The sequence below is a fragment of the Trachemys scripta genome, chromosome 3 (genome assembly GCF_013100865.1).
Source record: "Trachemys scripta elegans isolate TJP31775 chromosome 3, CAS_Tse_1.0, whole genome shotgun sequence".
NCBI lineage: Eukaryota > Metazoa > Chordata > Testudines > Emydidae > Trachemys > Trachemys scripta.
Window position 1 is genome coordinate 82,486,100 of NC_048300.1, and position 16,981 is coordinate 82,503,080.

Genomic DNA, 16,981 nt, shown 5'->3' on the forward strand with positions numbered 1-16,981 from the left:
CACGGCCCGGCCCTTAACATGAAGGAAGAAAGAAAGAGTCTCTTTCCTGGAACACAACAGAAAAACCATCTCATTTGAATAACTGTCCAGGAATCAGAAATGCACTACTGGACACTATTGTGTGAATATCCACCCAGAAACCATAGAACAATAATATAGCAGTTACCAAAATACAAATAGAGTGAAATTCAGGGCCCTAAAAAATCCGAATAGAAACTGTCCAAGGAAACTGCTAAAGAGAGAAACAAAGACATGATTGTTCAAGGCTTTGGAAGCCACACTGGGGAAGAAAAATGCTTTATAAAGCATTATTGCTTCATCAAGTTGCAGAATGTAATGCCCCAAACCAGTTAAGTTTTCCTAAATAAATAACTGATAAACTATTTCCATGAGTTAAATGTTTTCCTTGTAATATTACTTTGCACTTCTATAGAGCTTTTCATATGAGGATCTGAAAACGTTTTACACCTTTCACTGAATTAAGCCTCACAAACTTCCCTGTGAGTGAGGGAAGTAGTATCCTCATTTTAGCGCTAAGAAAAATTATGTTAATCTGAGTGACTCACTCAAGGTCACACAGTATGTCCATGGCAGAGACAAAAAGAGAACCCAATTCTCTTGACTCCCTGTCCCCTGCTCTGACCCTAAATAACCCTGCATTCCCCCACCTAGGAATCACCAGTCAAAAAGAGAAATATTATGGGTAGAAGTATGAAAGACCTAGTAACTCTACCAGTAACTAATTAATTTAGCAATTAAACAGAACAGTCTGCAAGATTTTGCTATAAATCTGTCTGCTGTCTTGCATCCAGTTCAGTTGAATATACTTTTTCCTTGTCCTGGATTCCCCACCTAAGAGTTTGATCTACGTTCAGCTTTTTTGCCCTGAATTATTTTGAGTTTGTGTTTAATGGGAACAGAATGGCTATTGTTAGTAATAATGCATCTACCTACTTTCACCATTTTTTGTGCCTATCTATCAAAAATGTACCAAAAACTAATGTTTAGGTTGTTGCCAAGAAAGCTGTGGGTATGCAGGTGTGTGAATGTTTCTTTGCTCCCACCCTTACCTTCCATAGTTAAGCAAAGGGTTTCAGTTTTGGTCTTTCTTCATTGGAAGAAGTGTAGCTACACTAAATCTCTTCTGTAGGGGGAAGAGAATATGGTTTGCCAGTTCCTGATTTAAGGTTTCTGGAATTTGTCACACACAACCATCAGTTTATCTACTACAGTTAATAGGAACATTTAGAAAATAAGCCCTTGTCTTGAGACTCAGAAAAGTTCAGTCCCCTTTATAGTTAGTCACCCTCAAAATAAGAAAAAGGAGTATTCTGTAAGTACAAAGAGAGATGAAAGCATCCGCTTGTTGGTGTACTTCAGATGTAATATTGCCATAGTAACAAAGTGGTAAATACAGCCATTCATCACAGAATGCTGAGCTAAAACAGACGCTATGCTTATTTACTGTAATAAAAGTAAAATGTAGAATGTTAAGGTCTCCATGATGAGGTAAGGAAAAACAGGTCTCCCTTATATGGCCCATTCTATAACTCAGGAGTTAAGTGCCTCTGTACATTATGTGAGGGTAATTAGGGCATTCAGCAAACATTTGTAGAGCTATCAATCACAGCGTTATATCTTCCACATGAAAGCCATGCTGAGCTGCAAAGTGCAGTCACAGATAATGTATTTTGACATTTAATTTATCTGAGTATATCAAGTGTCTCCCTTCAACGTATTCTTCTGCTTATTTTGTTTCTATAAGGTCACTGTCTGTTGTGTAAATATAATGCCCAGAGGTCCCAATCAGGATCAATTGTGTAAAGTCTATGTGCATTATAGATGGAGCTGGTAGTGCTGCCAATTAATTACGGTTGCCCAATGCTTTCCATTATAAGACTCTTATTTTCAATTGCTTGAAACCTTGCAGAATTTTAACCATTTCAGCTGAAGTTTTTCATGTGAGGTGTCAGTCACAAGCTAAATATTTTTGGAAAGTTTCAGCAACAATGGTTCAGCCATTTCATGAATGAGGTTAGAGAAAAATGTTGTTTTGCCCGTGTTAAACCAAAAAAACAAAAACAACAACAAAAAACCACCTCATACCCATTTTGTTGAGAAGCTTTAGCACCTCCATGCTTTGGAGCCAGGGCTGGCGCCAGGCACCAGCTTGTCAAGCAGGTGCTTGGGGCCACTGCTCCAGGGGGGGGCAGCACGTCCAGGTATTCAGTGGCAATTCGGCAGACAGTCCCTTACTCCGCCTCGGAGCGAAGGACCTCCCGCCGAATTGCCGCTGCAGATCATGATCACGGCTTTTTTTTTTTTTTTTTTTTTTGGCTGCTTGGGGCGGCCAAAACTTTGGAGCCGGCCCTGTTTGGAGCAGGAACTTGACATTTGGCGGGAGGGTTGACTTTGTGTCAGGGGTTTGGCTTTGCTGTTCTTGTGGAAAAACTGCCTGTAGTTGATCAAATTATAAGCCTTAGAAACACCTCATTTCACATATGCTGAAGAGTCTTTTGTAAGATTTTGGCAGCTAAATTCCCTGAAGATTCCATCTGCGTGGAACATGCTCCAGCCTGGGGCTGCAGGGGATCTGTCACTCCTGTTCTCTCTGCGCTCCCCCAGCTGGTAACCAGGCAGTGAGGAGGAGGAGGCTGGTTGACTGGACTAGAGTACAGAAGGAACAAGAGTCAGACTTGGGGAGGTGGCAATGGAGGGAGTGGGTGGAGGTGTCAGGGAAGGCAGGAGACTGGAGTGAGGAGCCTGACAGGGGAGTGAGGAAGAGCTAGGATGGGGAAAGGAACAAGCTGGAGGGGAGAAGGGAGTCAGGCTTGTAGGGGAACAGAGGTAGATGGGTTTCTAACCATTCAAGTATCCACCCCTCAGAACCTGGAATAGACCCCAGCTTTCCTGAATCTCACTATTCCCCTGTCAACAAAAATTGGTGAACCCCACTGGCAAAGTGTGCCCCATCCCCCTCTAGTGGCTTGGTCCTTAGAGGATAACAGCCTTCAACTGCTACCAGTTATGCTGGAAGAGGTCCTTGTGGTGGATCTAAAGGTCTGAACCCTGCTGATGACCCATGTGGGTGTCAATATGATCTCACATGATAGAATTTGTTTATTCTATTTGCTTTTTTAAAAAAAACCTAGGAAAGTGTGTGTGTGTGTGTGTGTGTGTGTGTATATATATATATATATATATATATATATATATATATATATATTAGAGTTAAATTATATATATATATACACTCACTCACACTTGCAAAGTCAAGCATTCATAAATTAGGAACTGCCAGAATTCAGGTTTCTTGTACAACCTTAATCAGCCTCCTTGCACATACGCTTAGTGTTAATATTTAAATACATTGACACACTAATTTTCTGTTGGGATGCCTGCCTCATTCAGTGCACAGATTGACAAGCACTGGGGATGAATCGGGGTTTTGTAGTGAAGGAGGCTCTTGAGTCCTGCCATGAATATTTTTACCACAGCTCCCTCCCCTAGTGATAGGAAATTCTTTCAACTATTTTTGCATGCAGTTTGCTGACTAGTGTGCTCAGTTCCCTCTAAGCTGCGCGGCTGTGCAGCAGGCTATCAAGGGCCATGCAAGCGGGGAGAGGCGCCTCTGCCCTGGCCCTGTGCTACGGCGGGGAGAGAGCTGGGGGGAGTCCTCTGTCCCCACCACAGCCCTAGGGCAGCCTGCACCCCAAACCCCCCAACCCTGAGCCCCCTCCAACACCCCAAACCCCTCGGCCCCACCTCAGAGCTCACACCCCCAGCTGGAGCCCTAACCCCCTGCACCTTTGCCCCAGCCCTAAGCCCCCTCCCACACTCCGAACCCCTTGGCCCCACCCTCGCCACACATCAGTTCCATATTGATGCACATAACAAAATCCATTCCGCATATGGATGTAAAACAATTAGAGGGAACATTGCTGGTGTGTATTGAGAATAGGTTTTTGAAACTATTAAGCTACTTGTTAGCATATCACTGGATACACCATATGCAGAATTATTGTGGTATTGTACTGGACTTTTGCTTTGGTAAAGGGCTGCTTATGAACTGAGTTTTTGCTTGGCAGAGGGCGTTCCTTATATCTTATCTGCTATAGAATTTTGAGGTTGGAATAAATAAGGATCATGTGACCCATTCTCTTTTCATTACATTGAAAAATTGCCCAAGGGACATTCCTGTTTGTCTGTAAGCGTTAAATAATTCTTTTGTAAAACTGTGTTGTATATGACTTGCAGGGCCAGATTTTCAAAAACAGCCTCTAAATTTTTACCTGCAAATGTGTTTGTGCAAAACACTATAGGTATGTGTGAAAGAAGGATTTATACAGGCACCCCCATAAAAACACCTGACAAATTAGCTTATGACACTTTTTTTTTTCTTCATTCAGAAATGATTGCTGTATAAACTTTAGAGGCTGGATTGAGGCAAAACTGCAATAAGGTCTTATTTAAGAGCAAGGCACATTAGTAACTCTTATCCTAGAGAGGGTTCCCAGAGGGTGGGAGAGCAGTCGGAATTAGACTTTGGGAAAGGAAAGACCTGTAGTCACTGCAATAAGGAGTATAGCAAGGGAATCTAGCTTATACCTGCTTTTTTTTTTTTTTTCTGTTCCCCTTTGATGCTAGTAAACTGAGATTTGGCCTTCTATCCATTTAGTTCTTGGGTGCTGAGATCCAGATGATGCATTACACAATCTGTCTTGAACCTTCCTGTTTGTTACGGTGGCACAATATAGTGCAGTAAAGCTGAAATGTGGTGTTCTACAGTACTGTTTACTTTGATACCTTGTTTAAACTCCATTCATAAGGCAGGCAATATATAACCTAAAACAAACATTAACAAAAATGTTGTAACCGTGACATTGGGCAATGTTGGTTCATATAGCCTCAATGTAGTATCACATCATGTACGCCGTGGAGATAGTTCAACAGATAAATAATCAGTTAAAGGAAAGAGCTACATTAACACACCAAGTGAGTGACACTCCTATCTAGTTTAACAGTGCATTTCCATTGACTTCATAGAATTGCAGGCCTGAATTTGGTTTAGGCATATTAATGTAGCTTTTGTTCCTTTAACTGGATTATTCATCTGTTTGTTTATCATGGTATTTATGCTGTGATACTGCACTTTGTATGAATGAATTTTACACAATGCTGTCATTGCATCATTTATGCTACTTCTTTTCCTTCCTCTACAAATTGTTTCCTCACCTGCCTGCTTGGAATTGAATCCCACTCAGCTGGCATAGCATAGTGTTTGGAGCCTGTGATAGCACAAAGATAACTACATACAGAATAATAGGCATTGCAGCTGAGCAGCCCAAACAAATGGCTTTAAAGGGGTCCCAAACATTGCTTTGTTAAGTTCACTCCTGGTTATTTAATTGTCTGTAGCCCTGAGACTTTTGCAGTAATAGGTCACCGTTTTTTCTTTCTTTCTTTCCCCTAAGCCCTCTTGTTCTTGGGCCAGAACTCCAGAATTAGATTTCCTTGTTAGGAGATAAATGAGTAGCCAAAGACTCATGATAGTCACTCCTCATTCAGATTTAGGGATATCGTTACTATTACAATATTATTTACTTTATTATCCGTGCCCAGGATTGTCAGCCACCTTCCAATACAGACAAGACAGGAGCTTACATGAAGCTTATAAATTAATTTCAGACATGACGCAGCTGGGGGCGTGGGGGGTTACAAGACAACTGAGCAGGAGAGAGGGAAAGATAGGGCTAACTTTAAGATTATACATATGCTCAGTGAATCAAGTGCACACCATGATGGAGCAAAGACTTTGTTCTAAAATATAATAAAAACAGGAAGTTGGGCACCTAACTGGCCAGTTTCATGTAGGTATGGTGGAAGAGGAAGGAGATGATGTGGCTTTGGGGACCAGCTCAGAAGGGCATTCTGTTTTGGGGAGAGGGTGGTAAAAAGCACAGAGACAGTTATGAGATGAGTGGCTAAACAGGGTGCTATGCTGACTTCCTTGGTGGAGCAAAGTGCCTGTAGTTGCATTGAGAAGGTATGGGAAATCAACAGTAAAGCTTACAATTCCCAGGGCTTACCTACACTACTGGCTGGATCGATGGGCAGCGATCAATCCAGCGGGGGTCGATTTTTATCGTGTCTAGTATAGATCGACCGCTGATCACTCTAGCGTTGACTCCGGTACTCCACCTCAACAGGACGCGCAAGATGAATCGATGGGAGAGAGTCTCCCATCGACATGCTGCAATGAAGATACCATGGTAAGTAGATCTAAGTACGTTGACTTCAGCTACGTGAATAACATAGGTCAATTTCTCCCCCCCCCCCTCCGTAGTGTAGACCAGCCCTAAGCAAAGTAATCTTAAATGCTTGGAGAGGAATCAAGAGCATGTGTTTGGAACGTCACTCAATCTCTATTCAGACATGAGCCATGTGTCACTCAAGGCTACCCCAGCATGGGAATAGATATGTCTGCATCTGTAAAGGATGTTTATTCCACTGATTTACTTTTGATAAGGACCTCTGAGCCTTTGAGACAGTGTGCTAATGATTGTCTCAGTTCTTGATTCAGGCATCTGAGTTGTAGCCCATCCAAGGCATTGGGAGGTGTCTTCTGTGACAGTTTTGAGTTTAGCTCTTCTGTCAGATTTACTTCTCCCGCTCAAATAGAACTGGCTGCATAGCAATGGCAGTGTTTTATCCCTCCATCACATTTTTTGCTATAGTTACAGTTGATGCATCTTGCTCGAAGCAAAGTTGTGCTCAGTCCAGGCTCTCTCCTTCTCGCTTTTGTTGCAACTGCTGTGCTGTGGCAGGCTGCCATTTTTCTAAACTCAGTATTCACATACAGACCTTTCTGCAGGACGGGAATGGCCAGGATTATGCATGTTTGCAGTGTGTCCTTGGTAGCAAGGAATTACTTACAATGCAAGGGGGATTCTTCCCACTGTGAGCAATGTGCTTACTGAGCTGTACTTTGGTCTCCATCCAAAGAGACAGACAGACAGATTTTTGTAAATAGGAGGAAAATCAATAGTTTGGGTTTTTGTTTTTAACATAGATTCTTTTTAATTTTCTATATTTTTAGCAAACTTTTGTCCTGTGTGCTTTGTGTTATACAGTACTTTTCACTAACTACCACAATAAATTCAATGCTATCCTGGACATATTGCAACCAATTGTTTCACTGTGGAAGAATATGCAGGGTTGCATAAATGTGGTGGTTTTGTTTTGTTTTTGTTTTTGTTTTTTTAAATAGTCCCAAATTTATTTGAGGTAGTAGTTTCCAATATTGACTTTGGTCTCCTGTCAGCAAAAGGGATGTGTTCACACTGAATCCCAAACAAAACATTTTCACTGCCTGGGGCAAATACACATAAATATTTAAGAGTACAACCAACCTGCTATAAAGCTTGTTCTTGCCCTCTCAAGTTTGAGGAGCAGACTAACTTTTTTTTTTTTCATTTGACTTATTTTTAGCTCCCAACCACTTAATTATTGGTGTGGGTGCTTCTATCACACCCAAAACAATTACCATGCAAATCTGGACCTTTTAAGAATTGCTTCATACAATGATTGGTTTCTGTTGGGACCAGGTTCCCAGGAATATCACCCTTCTGGGTGCTCATTTTATGGGAGTAATTTAGGAACATGGTAAGCCCATAAGATTGGCTAAGTAAGCCAAGGCTGGCTGATGAACAAACAAGCCACAGGTTTGTGATTTTAAAAAATAAATGAAGCAAGAAGAGTTTTTCACAGCCAGAATTTGCCATATAAAATTAAATGTCTTCATGCAGCCAGAGCTCCAAGATCAAAAACTGAGCTCCTAGAGTAGGCCAGAACAGGCTGAGAGAGACACCAATACTCACTCCTATTATATTCACTCTGCAACCAACAGCCTTCACTAACTGCAATTCCAACAAAATCTCAAGATCAAAGGTTACCAGATCCTTACTTTGAACATGTCTGCTCTCTAAATACTGGGATCCTGATCATTTTCTAGAATCTATAAATCTAAGTCCAGAAGGGATTATTGTGATCATCCAGTTTGACCTACTGTATAACACAGACCATAGAACTTCCCCAAAATAATTCCTAGATTTTAAATCAAGATTGATTTTAAAATTGTCTGATGGAAAATCCACCATGGTGCTTGGTAAGTTGCTCCAAATTCTGGATACAGCCTGAAAGATACCTAATAAACCAGACAGGGCAGCACAAACAGTGTGCAAAGTAGTTTAAGGTCAGAGTTAAGGGTGATTGGATACCTCAGTTCTGCCTTTCCATGCTTCATTTTATTTATCTTGACATAGTTTCTTGGTCCTCTAACGTTTATTGTTTGTAAAACCGCAAGGTTCTAATCAGGTTTAGTTTGAGTAAGGCATTGATATAATCTCTGCTATATCACTAGATTAACTTTTCTTTGGGGCGGGGGGGCTGTGATTCTTAAATTTTTATACATTTTATAAGAAATAATCTGTGGCACCTTGATATTCCAACGTTTGAGTTTAGAAGAATTTACTAAGTGTGTTGGACCTATCAATGCACATTACAGGTCCCTTGATTTGAAACTTTTGAGTTTTGTATGTGCATGCAGCTGCGTCTAGCAGGCTTTGGGTTCTGGCAAATATTGTAAAGTATGTATGGGGAAACTTCTACAGTTTGCTGGTGCAGCTTGCAAAATCCTGGCCCTAGGCCCAATGATTTAGGACTGCATTAACCCAGGTGCTTGTGTGTATGACTTTCAAGCGGAGCAGAAATATATATTGTTGATACAAGTTTACTTCTCTACCTCCAGAGTCTAATCCCAATTACCAAACGTACACCTTCATGAAACTGGAAGTGCGTGGGTGGGTGTACACCATTCAAAATTGCTTTTTTAAAAAAGGTGAAAACCCCATTAAGTAGATATAGCCATTCATGAGGCCTTTGCACTTGGAGGGGGGCTGTGGGAGATCTGCCAGTGATCTGGTTCAAGCACATACCCAGTGAAGTCAATAACTGACAGCCACAGAAACAAAGTTCTTATACTAGTTTGTATATATTCTCTGGAATACTTTACTAACCAATATTAATACTGAACAATAACTGAGTGGAAAATATTTATGGATTAAGATTTATAAACAAATTCTCAAGCTGAGCCAAGCATTAGCTCCACAATTCTGAAAGATTAACTTTTGTATTTGGCTATTCTTTGATTCCAGTGAAAGAGACAAAGCAAGGGTTCTGTTATGCACTGAAGAAGGTATACATATTTTAAAGCCCCTGTTTTGACATCCATATATTTCTGTTCAGAATGACAAAAACCCCAAAAAGATGATGAAAGATGACAACGGGAAGAAGAGGAACAACAAATCATCCTTTAGCGATGAAGACCAAGAAGATGCAATGAAACTGGCCCTGCTAGAACAGGTAATTCCAGTACGCTGTTTGCAGATAACTTAAACTACTATGTGGGGTAATAATAATAGAGTTAGAACATCTGGATTGCCAGAACCCAGAGAGCTCTCCATGGTTATCCACATGCCCTGATGGCTTCTCTGGTTGTAGGGCTCATTCATTCCTTTGGCTGATAAAGGAACTGATGCTGATGTTTATGCTCATTTTACCCTTGTGTAGTGTTCCATTAATTTCAGTGGCATTGCTCTTGACCTACTTCAGTGTAAATGAGGGAAAAATTGGACCCAATGATCCAGATCTAGTATTAAAAACTCTCCTCAAACTGGAAGACTCATGGGAATTGAGGTAGCTGTAATTACCAGTACATTACTTGGGAGAGTCAGGTTGCTCTTATAACGGATAGGTGTGGTGTGTGTGTGTGTGGGTTTTTTTTTTTTTTTTTTTTTTTAAGCAGCTTGCAGATAAACTAGGGAGTACGGCATATTAGCTATTCCTAAACTCTTAGGTTAGAATGCTCAGCTGTGTATCAAACTGAAACTTTAGCAAAAGGAAACATTTATATGGACAATATTAGTGACAATATGTTCATTTAATAATTATGGCAGTTGCCAGGCACCACCTTATGTGGTGTAATGGAAGGCAAATTTTTTCACCTTTATACTTCTGTACATTGCTGTGTAGTTGTGACCTGGCTTGTGCCTACCTGGCGGGTTTACTACTGCACTTTGGATGACGCAGAAACTGTCAGGTGTGCGTGTCCTAACTCCAACATTGCTAATGGCTAAAGCAGATTCTCCGTTAGCTCAAGTGCCTGTGTGAAGTTCTGAGTGGCCATGGCATGTAGTAGTGTGCCAGTCTTGAAGTCCTAGAAGGTGCCAAAGGGGTGTTACTATATTAAGTTGAAGAGGCACTGTCGTATTTAAAGCCCCAATTTTCATTGATTTAAAGAAGGTAAATCTTATAAATATTTTTTTCTTTCTGTAATATCTCCCTGATGGACATCTGTACAGACCCACAGACAAAGTAGTATACAACATATAGAGATGTATACACTATGATGCTATAAGAACAGGAGTACTTATGGCACCTTAGAGACTAACAAATTTATTAGAGCATAAGCTTTCGTGGGCTACAGCCCACTTCTTCGGATGCATATAGAGTGAAATATATATATACACACACACACACACACACAGAGAGAGCATGAACAGGTGGGATAATGCTATAATAAGTTCTTTGGGAACTTGGCAATCAAAATGTACATCTGTCAGGGTCCAAAACAGTTTATATAGAAAAGCAGGCACCCTTACTTACTTAGCTGCCATTGAGTAAAGCACGCATATCTACTGAAAATTGATTTGGGGCCTGGCAGTTTACTGAGACACTGATCACAGAAATTCTTCAGCTGTGGCAGGGGTAAAATGGATGACCATATGCTTCGCTTGGGCCAGTGGGAACCTGGTAGTATTGAACTGGACCATAGTCAACAGCACCATCTGCTGGGAACTCACTATAATACTTTGAGTTTATTTCAGTTATTCTGCAATATATTAACCTGAGAATATTTATATTTGTAAATATGCAGAGTGTTATCAATATAATAGTAGGTAGTATATTGGCACTTTGAATACACAGAGAAGTGAACAAAACAATTCATACTGAAGTTTCTTCTAATTTAGAATTAAGAACACAGGGTCATAGAAGATAGAGAAAGAAAAGATCTGGTAGATTCACCTGTCCCCAAACTAATGCAGCACATCATTCCCAGATAGATCAGACATAAAGCTGATATTGCACATGCATTTAGCTCAAAGACACAAGAAAGCACTGGCTGTTGTATTGTATGATACTTATGCACTTCCCGCTTTAAGTATTGAACGGTACTTGAATATAGGTTTTTATTACTAGTGTTCAAATGACTTACTATGAAATACATAGTGACCCAAATTTTTAAAGGCGTTTTGAGATTTGTGTATAAAGTTTGTGTACAACTGTGCTCTTACATTTGCATGCACCATTGTTGGGATTTTGTATATTCAATGTTATGTAACACCAGAGTTACGAACTGACTGGTCAACCACACACCTCCTTTGGAAGTACGCAAACAGGCAGCAGCAGAGCGAGAGACACACACAAAAAGGAAGTACAGTACTGTGTTAAATGTTAACTACTAAAAAAAGGGAAAGTTTAATAAGATTTGACAAGCTTAAAACCTGTTTCTGCACTTGTTTCATTTAAATTGAGATGGTTAAAAGCAGCATTTTTCTTTTGCACAGTAAAGTTTCAAAGCTGTATTAAGTCAATGTTCAGTTGTAAACTTTTGAAAGAACCATGACGTTTTGTTTGGAGTTACAAACATTTCAGAGTTATGAACAACCTCCATTCCCAAGGTGTTCATAACTCTGAGGTTCTACTGTAATTACTATTGAACATGCAGTCATAGTAATTGCATGTATAAATATAGGTGTGCAGTTTTGCTCATGGATTTTTCAGCCATCTTTCATTATAAACCTACCCCTACGGCCTGTTCTTGAGCCACTGAAGTTGATGGCAAGACTCATTGACTTCAGTGGCACAGAACTGGGCCCTAAATATACTACTGGGTAGTATTCTAGTTACTAGAATACTAACTGTATGCTTTAATACAATGATGTAGATGCAAGCTTGGCTGAGAGAGAATTTTGTTACTTGAATTATTCATTATCTAATTTCACGATATCATAGAGGGAGACCTTCTAATTGTCTGATAAGTGCTAGCCATACAGGACCTGTATGTGCACTATGACTTGGCTGACAGACTCACTGCAGCCAACAGTTAGTGGCAAGTCACTTTTTTCCATACGTAGTATGCTCTCTTTTTATGAGGTATTCCTTATAGTGACTTGTTGGGGCTTAGATTTTTTTTTTTCCACCCAAATCTGACTCATACCTAGAGCATCCAAATAACAAGTGTTTCCAGTGCAGCCCAGTAAGTCCCAGCAGTCATTTGACTTGAATGGCAGTTCTACTAAAACTTTTCCTGAGAAGCCCAAAAGGTCCTGGAGCTAGGAAGTATTTTAAAGTGTTAACTCACATGCCCTGTCATATGTCTGTTTCCTTAGCTTTTTTATTATCATAAGTAATTCCTAAATATATCAAAGATTTTGTCTTTCACTGTGTTTTTTTCTCTTCCCCGCCCCCCCTTAATTTAAAGACCATATCAAGCAAGTGGGGATACACAAAACAACTGTTAAAAAGCGCTTTGCCATTTTAATAGTCTCCAGAATGAGCCTAAACTGAAACTGCTTTCAAAAAACAAAACAAAAAAAACCTTGTTCTTTTTCTTCCCCATTCTCTTGGTTTTATTTGTCACATCAAAAGCCTCTTTAAAAGAGCATGATATAGGTGTCTCTTTCTCTCTAATGCTTTGTGAAGCTAGTCCCTCTGAAGGTATCTTATGACAAGAAACATCACTGAACATTGGTACCTGCACCTTAATCCAGGTACTGCATAAAAACATATGCTTAGATGTGTGGATTAGATTAGAATACATCCACAGCTGGAGGGTTGTGGAGGCGAAATGTGAAGTCAACCCTTCCAGTCAGCACTGCAGAATATGCTTCTCTGTTTTCACAGCAGCAATCACCCCTCTTTCTGCTGAATTATTTCTCAGCCTTCTAGGAATGTTTAATCAAAAGGTTTGATAGGTTTTAAATACAGTAAATGCTGTGTTATCTGGTCCTGTACTAACCGGAAAGCTCTATAAACTGGCATTTTTAATCTTTATAGAAAGTCCAGTTTATAGTTGGGTTGCCATGTCCGCATGGCTCCCCGGAAGCAGCAACATGTCCCTGCTGCTCCTAAGTGGAAGCGCAGCTAGGCGGCTCTGTGCATTGCCTCTGCCCACAGGCACTGCCCCCGCAGCTCCTATTGGCCGTGGTTCCCAACCAATGGGAGCTGTGGAGCCAGCAGTCTGGGCAGGGCGGGGGCAGTACGCAGAGCTGCCTCAGCAGCAGGGACAGGTCACCACGCCCGAGGTGAGCGCCCCCTGGATCCGGTGCCCCAAGCCCCTTCCCAAACTCCCTTCTCCAACCCCCAGCCCTGCACCCCCTCCTGCACCCAAACTCCCTTCCTTTTAGTTGACTGGAATTTTTTACTCACAGACTCCCCCATTCCCCCAACATGCAGGATAAAAAAGCATTTACTGTAATTGTTTAAACTACAATGGTGGTGCTGCTGCTGCGGTCACTTCATAACTTCCTTGGCTTTTTCTTCCATCTTTCCAGGAGTTCCGGGGCCCAGGAGCTTGCTTTTCCTCCTTGCTTTCAAATGAGGACTGAATGTAACTTCCAGTGGTGCCTACCAGCTTACTTCAGGGACCAAATTCTGTGCTGATTTACATCCTATTGAAATCAGTAGGACTGTACAGGATTTCAATGCAGAATTGGAAGAGCCAATGTGTCTGCTAGAGGGGGTTGCAGGGAGAAATACTATAGATACCGCCATTAGATTGATAAGAGACATTTTCTCTTCACCCCATCCCAACTTCTTCTGTCCGGTTGATATCCACCTCAACACAATCTCAAGTATCATCCATTCCTCACAGCAGATTGGATGCCCATATCATTTCTTTGAGAGCAATGCAAGATGTTCTCTCCCTTCACTCCCAGCCCCTCCTAATCTGGGAGTTAGGGATCCCACTCAGCACATGGATTCTGACTCCATTTCCTGTTTGTGGTGATTCTGATGTCTGTTCTTAGAACAGAAATGAGTAGAGCTGGTTGGAAAATGCAGATTCGTTGAAAACTAATTTGAATGTCATTTTGAAACTCTGCATTTTAACCTTTTTGGAATGGAACATTTTGATTTTTCTGTTTGTTTAATTGTGTTTTATAAAATGAGACAAGTCCACACTGAAACAATGTTTTGATCATCCCAAACTGCAGGGTTTTTTTTCGAACTTTGATTCATGGGAAATCTCAAAAAAATATTTCGTTCTCTTCCAGAACGGGGAAAAAAATTCAAAACTGCAAAACTTTCTCTGAAGCAAAAAATCTGGTTCCTGCACAACTCTAAAAGTGAGCCTCTATTCTGATCAAGAAAGTCCATGTCAATTATTTTTGGAAATGGAAGTGATTAGTGTAAAGGTGGAAAGAAAATATGCATTTAACAAAAAAATAAACAAACCCAAACCCCAAATTCATATGGATATTTTCTTCCAGCACCATCTTGAAAACTACAAGAATCTATACAGGCTGAGAAATGCCATGTATGTGCATTACAGGGATTTGTTGAACAAGAAAGTTCAAAAGCAACGAATTCAGATCCAAATGTCTGATCTCAACTTCAGACAAAATCTTGAACAGCAAGGAAGAAAAAAGGTATGTGTGTGTGGTTGTTTTTTTTTTTTTTTTTTTTTTGAGGGAAAAGGGAGATTTGCTTACTGAAAATATAAGGAAATGTTTAGAAAGAAATGGAAGGCTTGACTGGAAAATTTAAGAGATCCCCTCCCCCACCCCCAATACCCTTTCTAAATTGTATGAGTTTCTTTTCTCTTATGAATATGCAGGGGTTAAGTGGATAATTCCCATTAGCATTAATACAATGTAACTATGAATCCCCTCCTTTCATGGGAGGGTGGGCAAGTTGGTCTGTTGGTGGGGAATTAATCCTGAAAGTTTCAAACTCAGGATTTTCTCCTGGAAAGTGAGCTTGTTGCAAGAAGAAAAATGACTGATTTAAACTGGAAAATGTTCCTAAAAGCACAGTGAGATTAAAGATAATCCTCTTTATATATAAAAAAAAGTCCTTGCCTGAGTCACTAATAATTATTGATTAAAGACAAGCCAGACTTCTAAGAAACTTTTCGCCATTTTTGGTGTATGAAAACAAACTAGTTCATTTCACTTTTTCTTTCAGTAAGTCATTTGCTAGAATGTATTGACATTTAATAAAATCCATTAAATGTCGTTAGCTTTTATAAAGCCTTCCCCCTCCTGCCCCCCTTATGAAAAAACTAAAATTTGGACTTTAAACTACCTGGCAGCATTGCTTTGAAGTAATGGATGCTGAATCCTTAGCACGATCACCTACAGTGCTTTTAATCTTCTTCTTTAGTGTGGAACACAAGCCACAAAAGTAAGGCTGTGTCTATTCTGAGCTTACACGTTAATTAGTCTGGAGCTCGCCCTGTTGGTACCACCAGTGGAGCTGAACTGATGATGATGATGCAAGAATGGGACAGTCTGAGAGAGCTCTGTGTCGATAAGACTAAAAAGTGTGTATTTGAATAGGCTAGTGCTGTAAAACGCAAGTATAGGACAGCCACTTTCAGAGGAAATTAGGACTAAAATATTTTTACGAAATATCAAAATGTTTAAAACAAAATTAATATTTCTAATGTAGCAATCACAAAATTCTGATTTTGTGGGGGGAAAAAAACAAATGGTCTCCTTGCTCTCCTATGACACATGAAATAAAACAGATGTAAACTGAAATGAGGAGGATGGTCCCTTATGATGATGGAAGGCTTGAGAGAGAGACATGTACATTTTTAGGAGTTGGTTTTTAGGCATCACTGGGAAATGTAATATCTGTGTGTGACTTTCTCTTCTTTGAGAATTGCCTCTGTGCCTTTTGCACTTGTGGGATATTGTGCTCTTGGTGTTGAGCTGTGGAACTGAGCAAAAGAGATCTTGCGTGAAGTTGAACTTCTTGCCCTATTCTGCAGAGGGTATGCACCTCCCTATCTATAGAGTCCTTACATTATATAGGACTCCAAGGCAGAGGGGAAGGCGGGCAGGTAGTCTGAATGCACGGAGGTGACTCTTGAAGAGCAACAGTTACTGTTAAGTACCCTCCCTCTTTTCCAAAGTCATTCAAAAGAAGAGAGGATGATGCATGTGAACCAATAAAATCACTTTTCAGGCTATCATGCAGTCAGAAATGTGGATACCTTTAATGATCCTTTGTAGGTTATGTGCTACTTTTTATTATTATTTCTCCCCCCTCCTGCTTCTTTATAACATTTGAGCACCTAAAATGCAGGAGTTCTGCAGAGAGTTTAACACAGGGGTAGGCAACCTATGGCATGTGTGCCGAAGGTGGCACGCAAGCTGATTTTCAGTGGCACTCACGCTGCCCGGGTCCTGGCCACCGGTCCAGGGGGCTCTGTTTTGTTTTAATTTTAAATGAAGCTTCTTAAACATTTTAAAAACCTTATTTACTTTACATACAATAATAGTTTAGTTATATATTATAGACTTGTAGAAAGACCACCTTAAAATGTATTCCTGGCACGTGAAACCTTAAATTAGAGTGAATAAATGAAGACTCGGCACACCACTTCTGAAAGGTTGCCGACCCCTGGTTTAACACAACTTCTGACAACGCAAACCTATAGAGTCTGTCTGCTCAGGATTTATTGGTAACTCAAGGGTCTAAATTTTAGACATCAGTTTTAATATGCTTAAAGAGCTTGTATGTTGCAAAGACTTAAAAAAAACAAAAAACCAAACCCTCCCTATGATGTAATACTGAGGGGTAATAAAAAAATAACAATAATCCAAACCCCAGGAAGAGTGGTCGTTTT

The 16,981-nt window shown here is 40.3% G+C and overlaps 1 protein-coding gene across 6 annotated transcripts in view; it reads left to right on the top strand.

Annotated features, from left to right (window-relative positions):
• Positions 1–16,981, top strand: part of LOC117874772 — a 102,899-nt gene that overhangs the window by 13,889 nt on the left and 72,029 nt on the right. For 4 of the 6 annotated variants that reach the window (XM_034765242.1, XM_034765244.1, XM_034765241.1 and 1 more), the window contains 3 exons: positions 6,210–6,272; positions 9,307–9,423; positions 14,613–14,771. In XM_034765242.1, the coding sequence (XP_034621133.1) occupies positions 6,210–6,272; positions 9,307–9,423; positions 14,613–14,771 (339 nt within the window). The remainder of the gene's footprint in view (positions 1–6,209; positions 6,273–9,306; positions 9,424–14,612; positions 14,772–16,981) is intronic. The other 2 variants (XM_034765247.1, XM_034765246.1) reach the window with 2 other exon arrangements.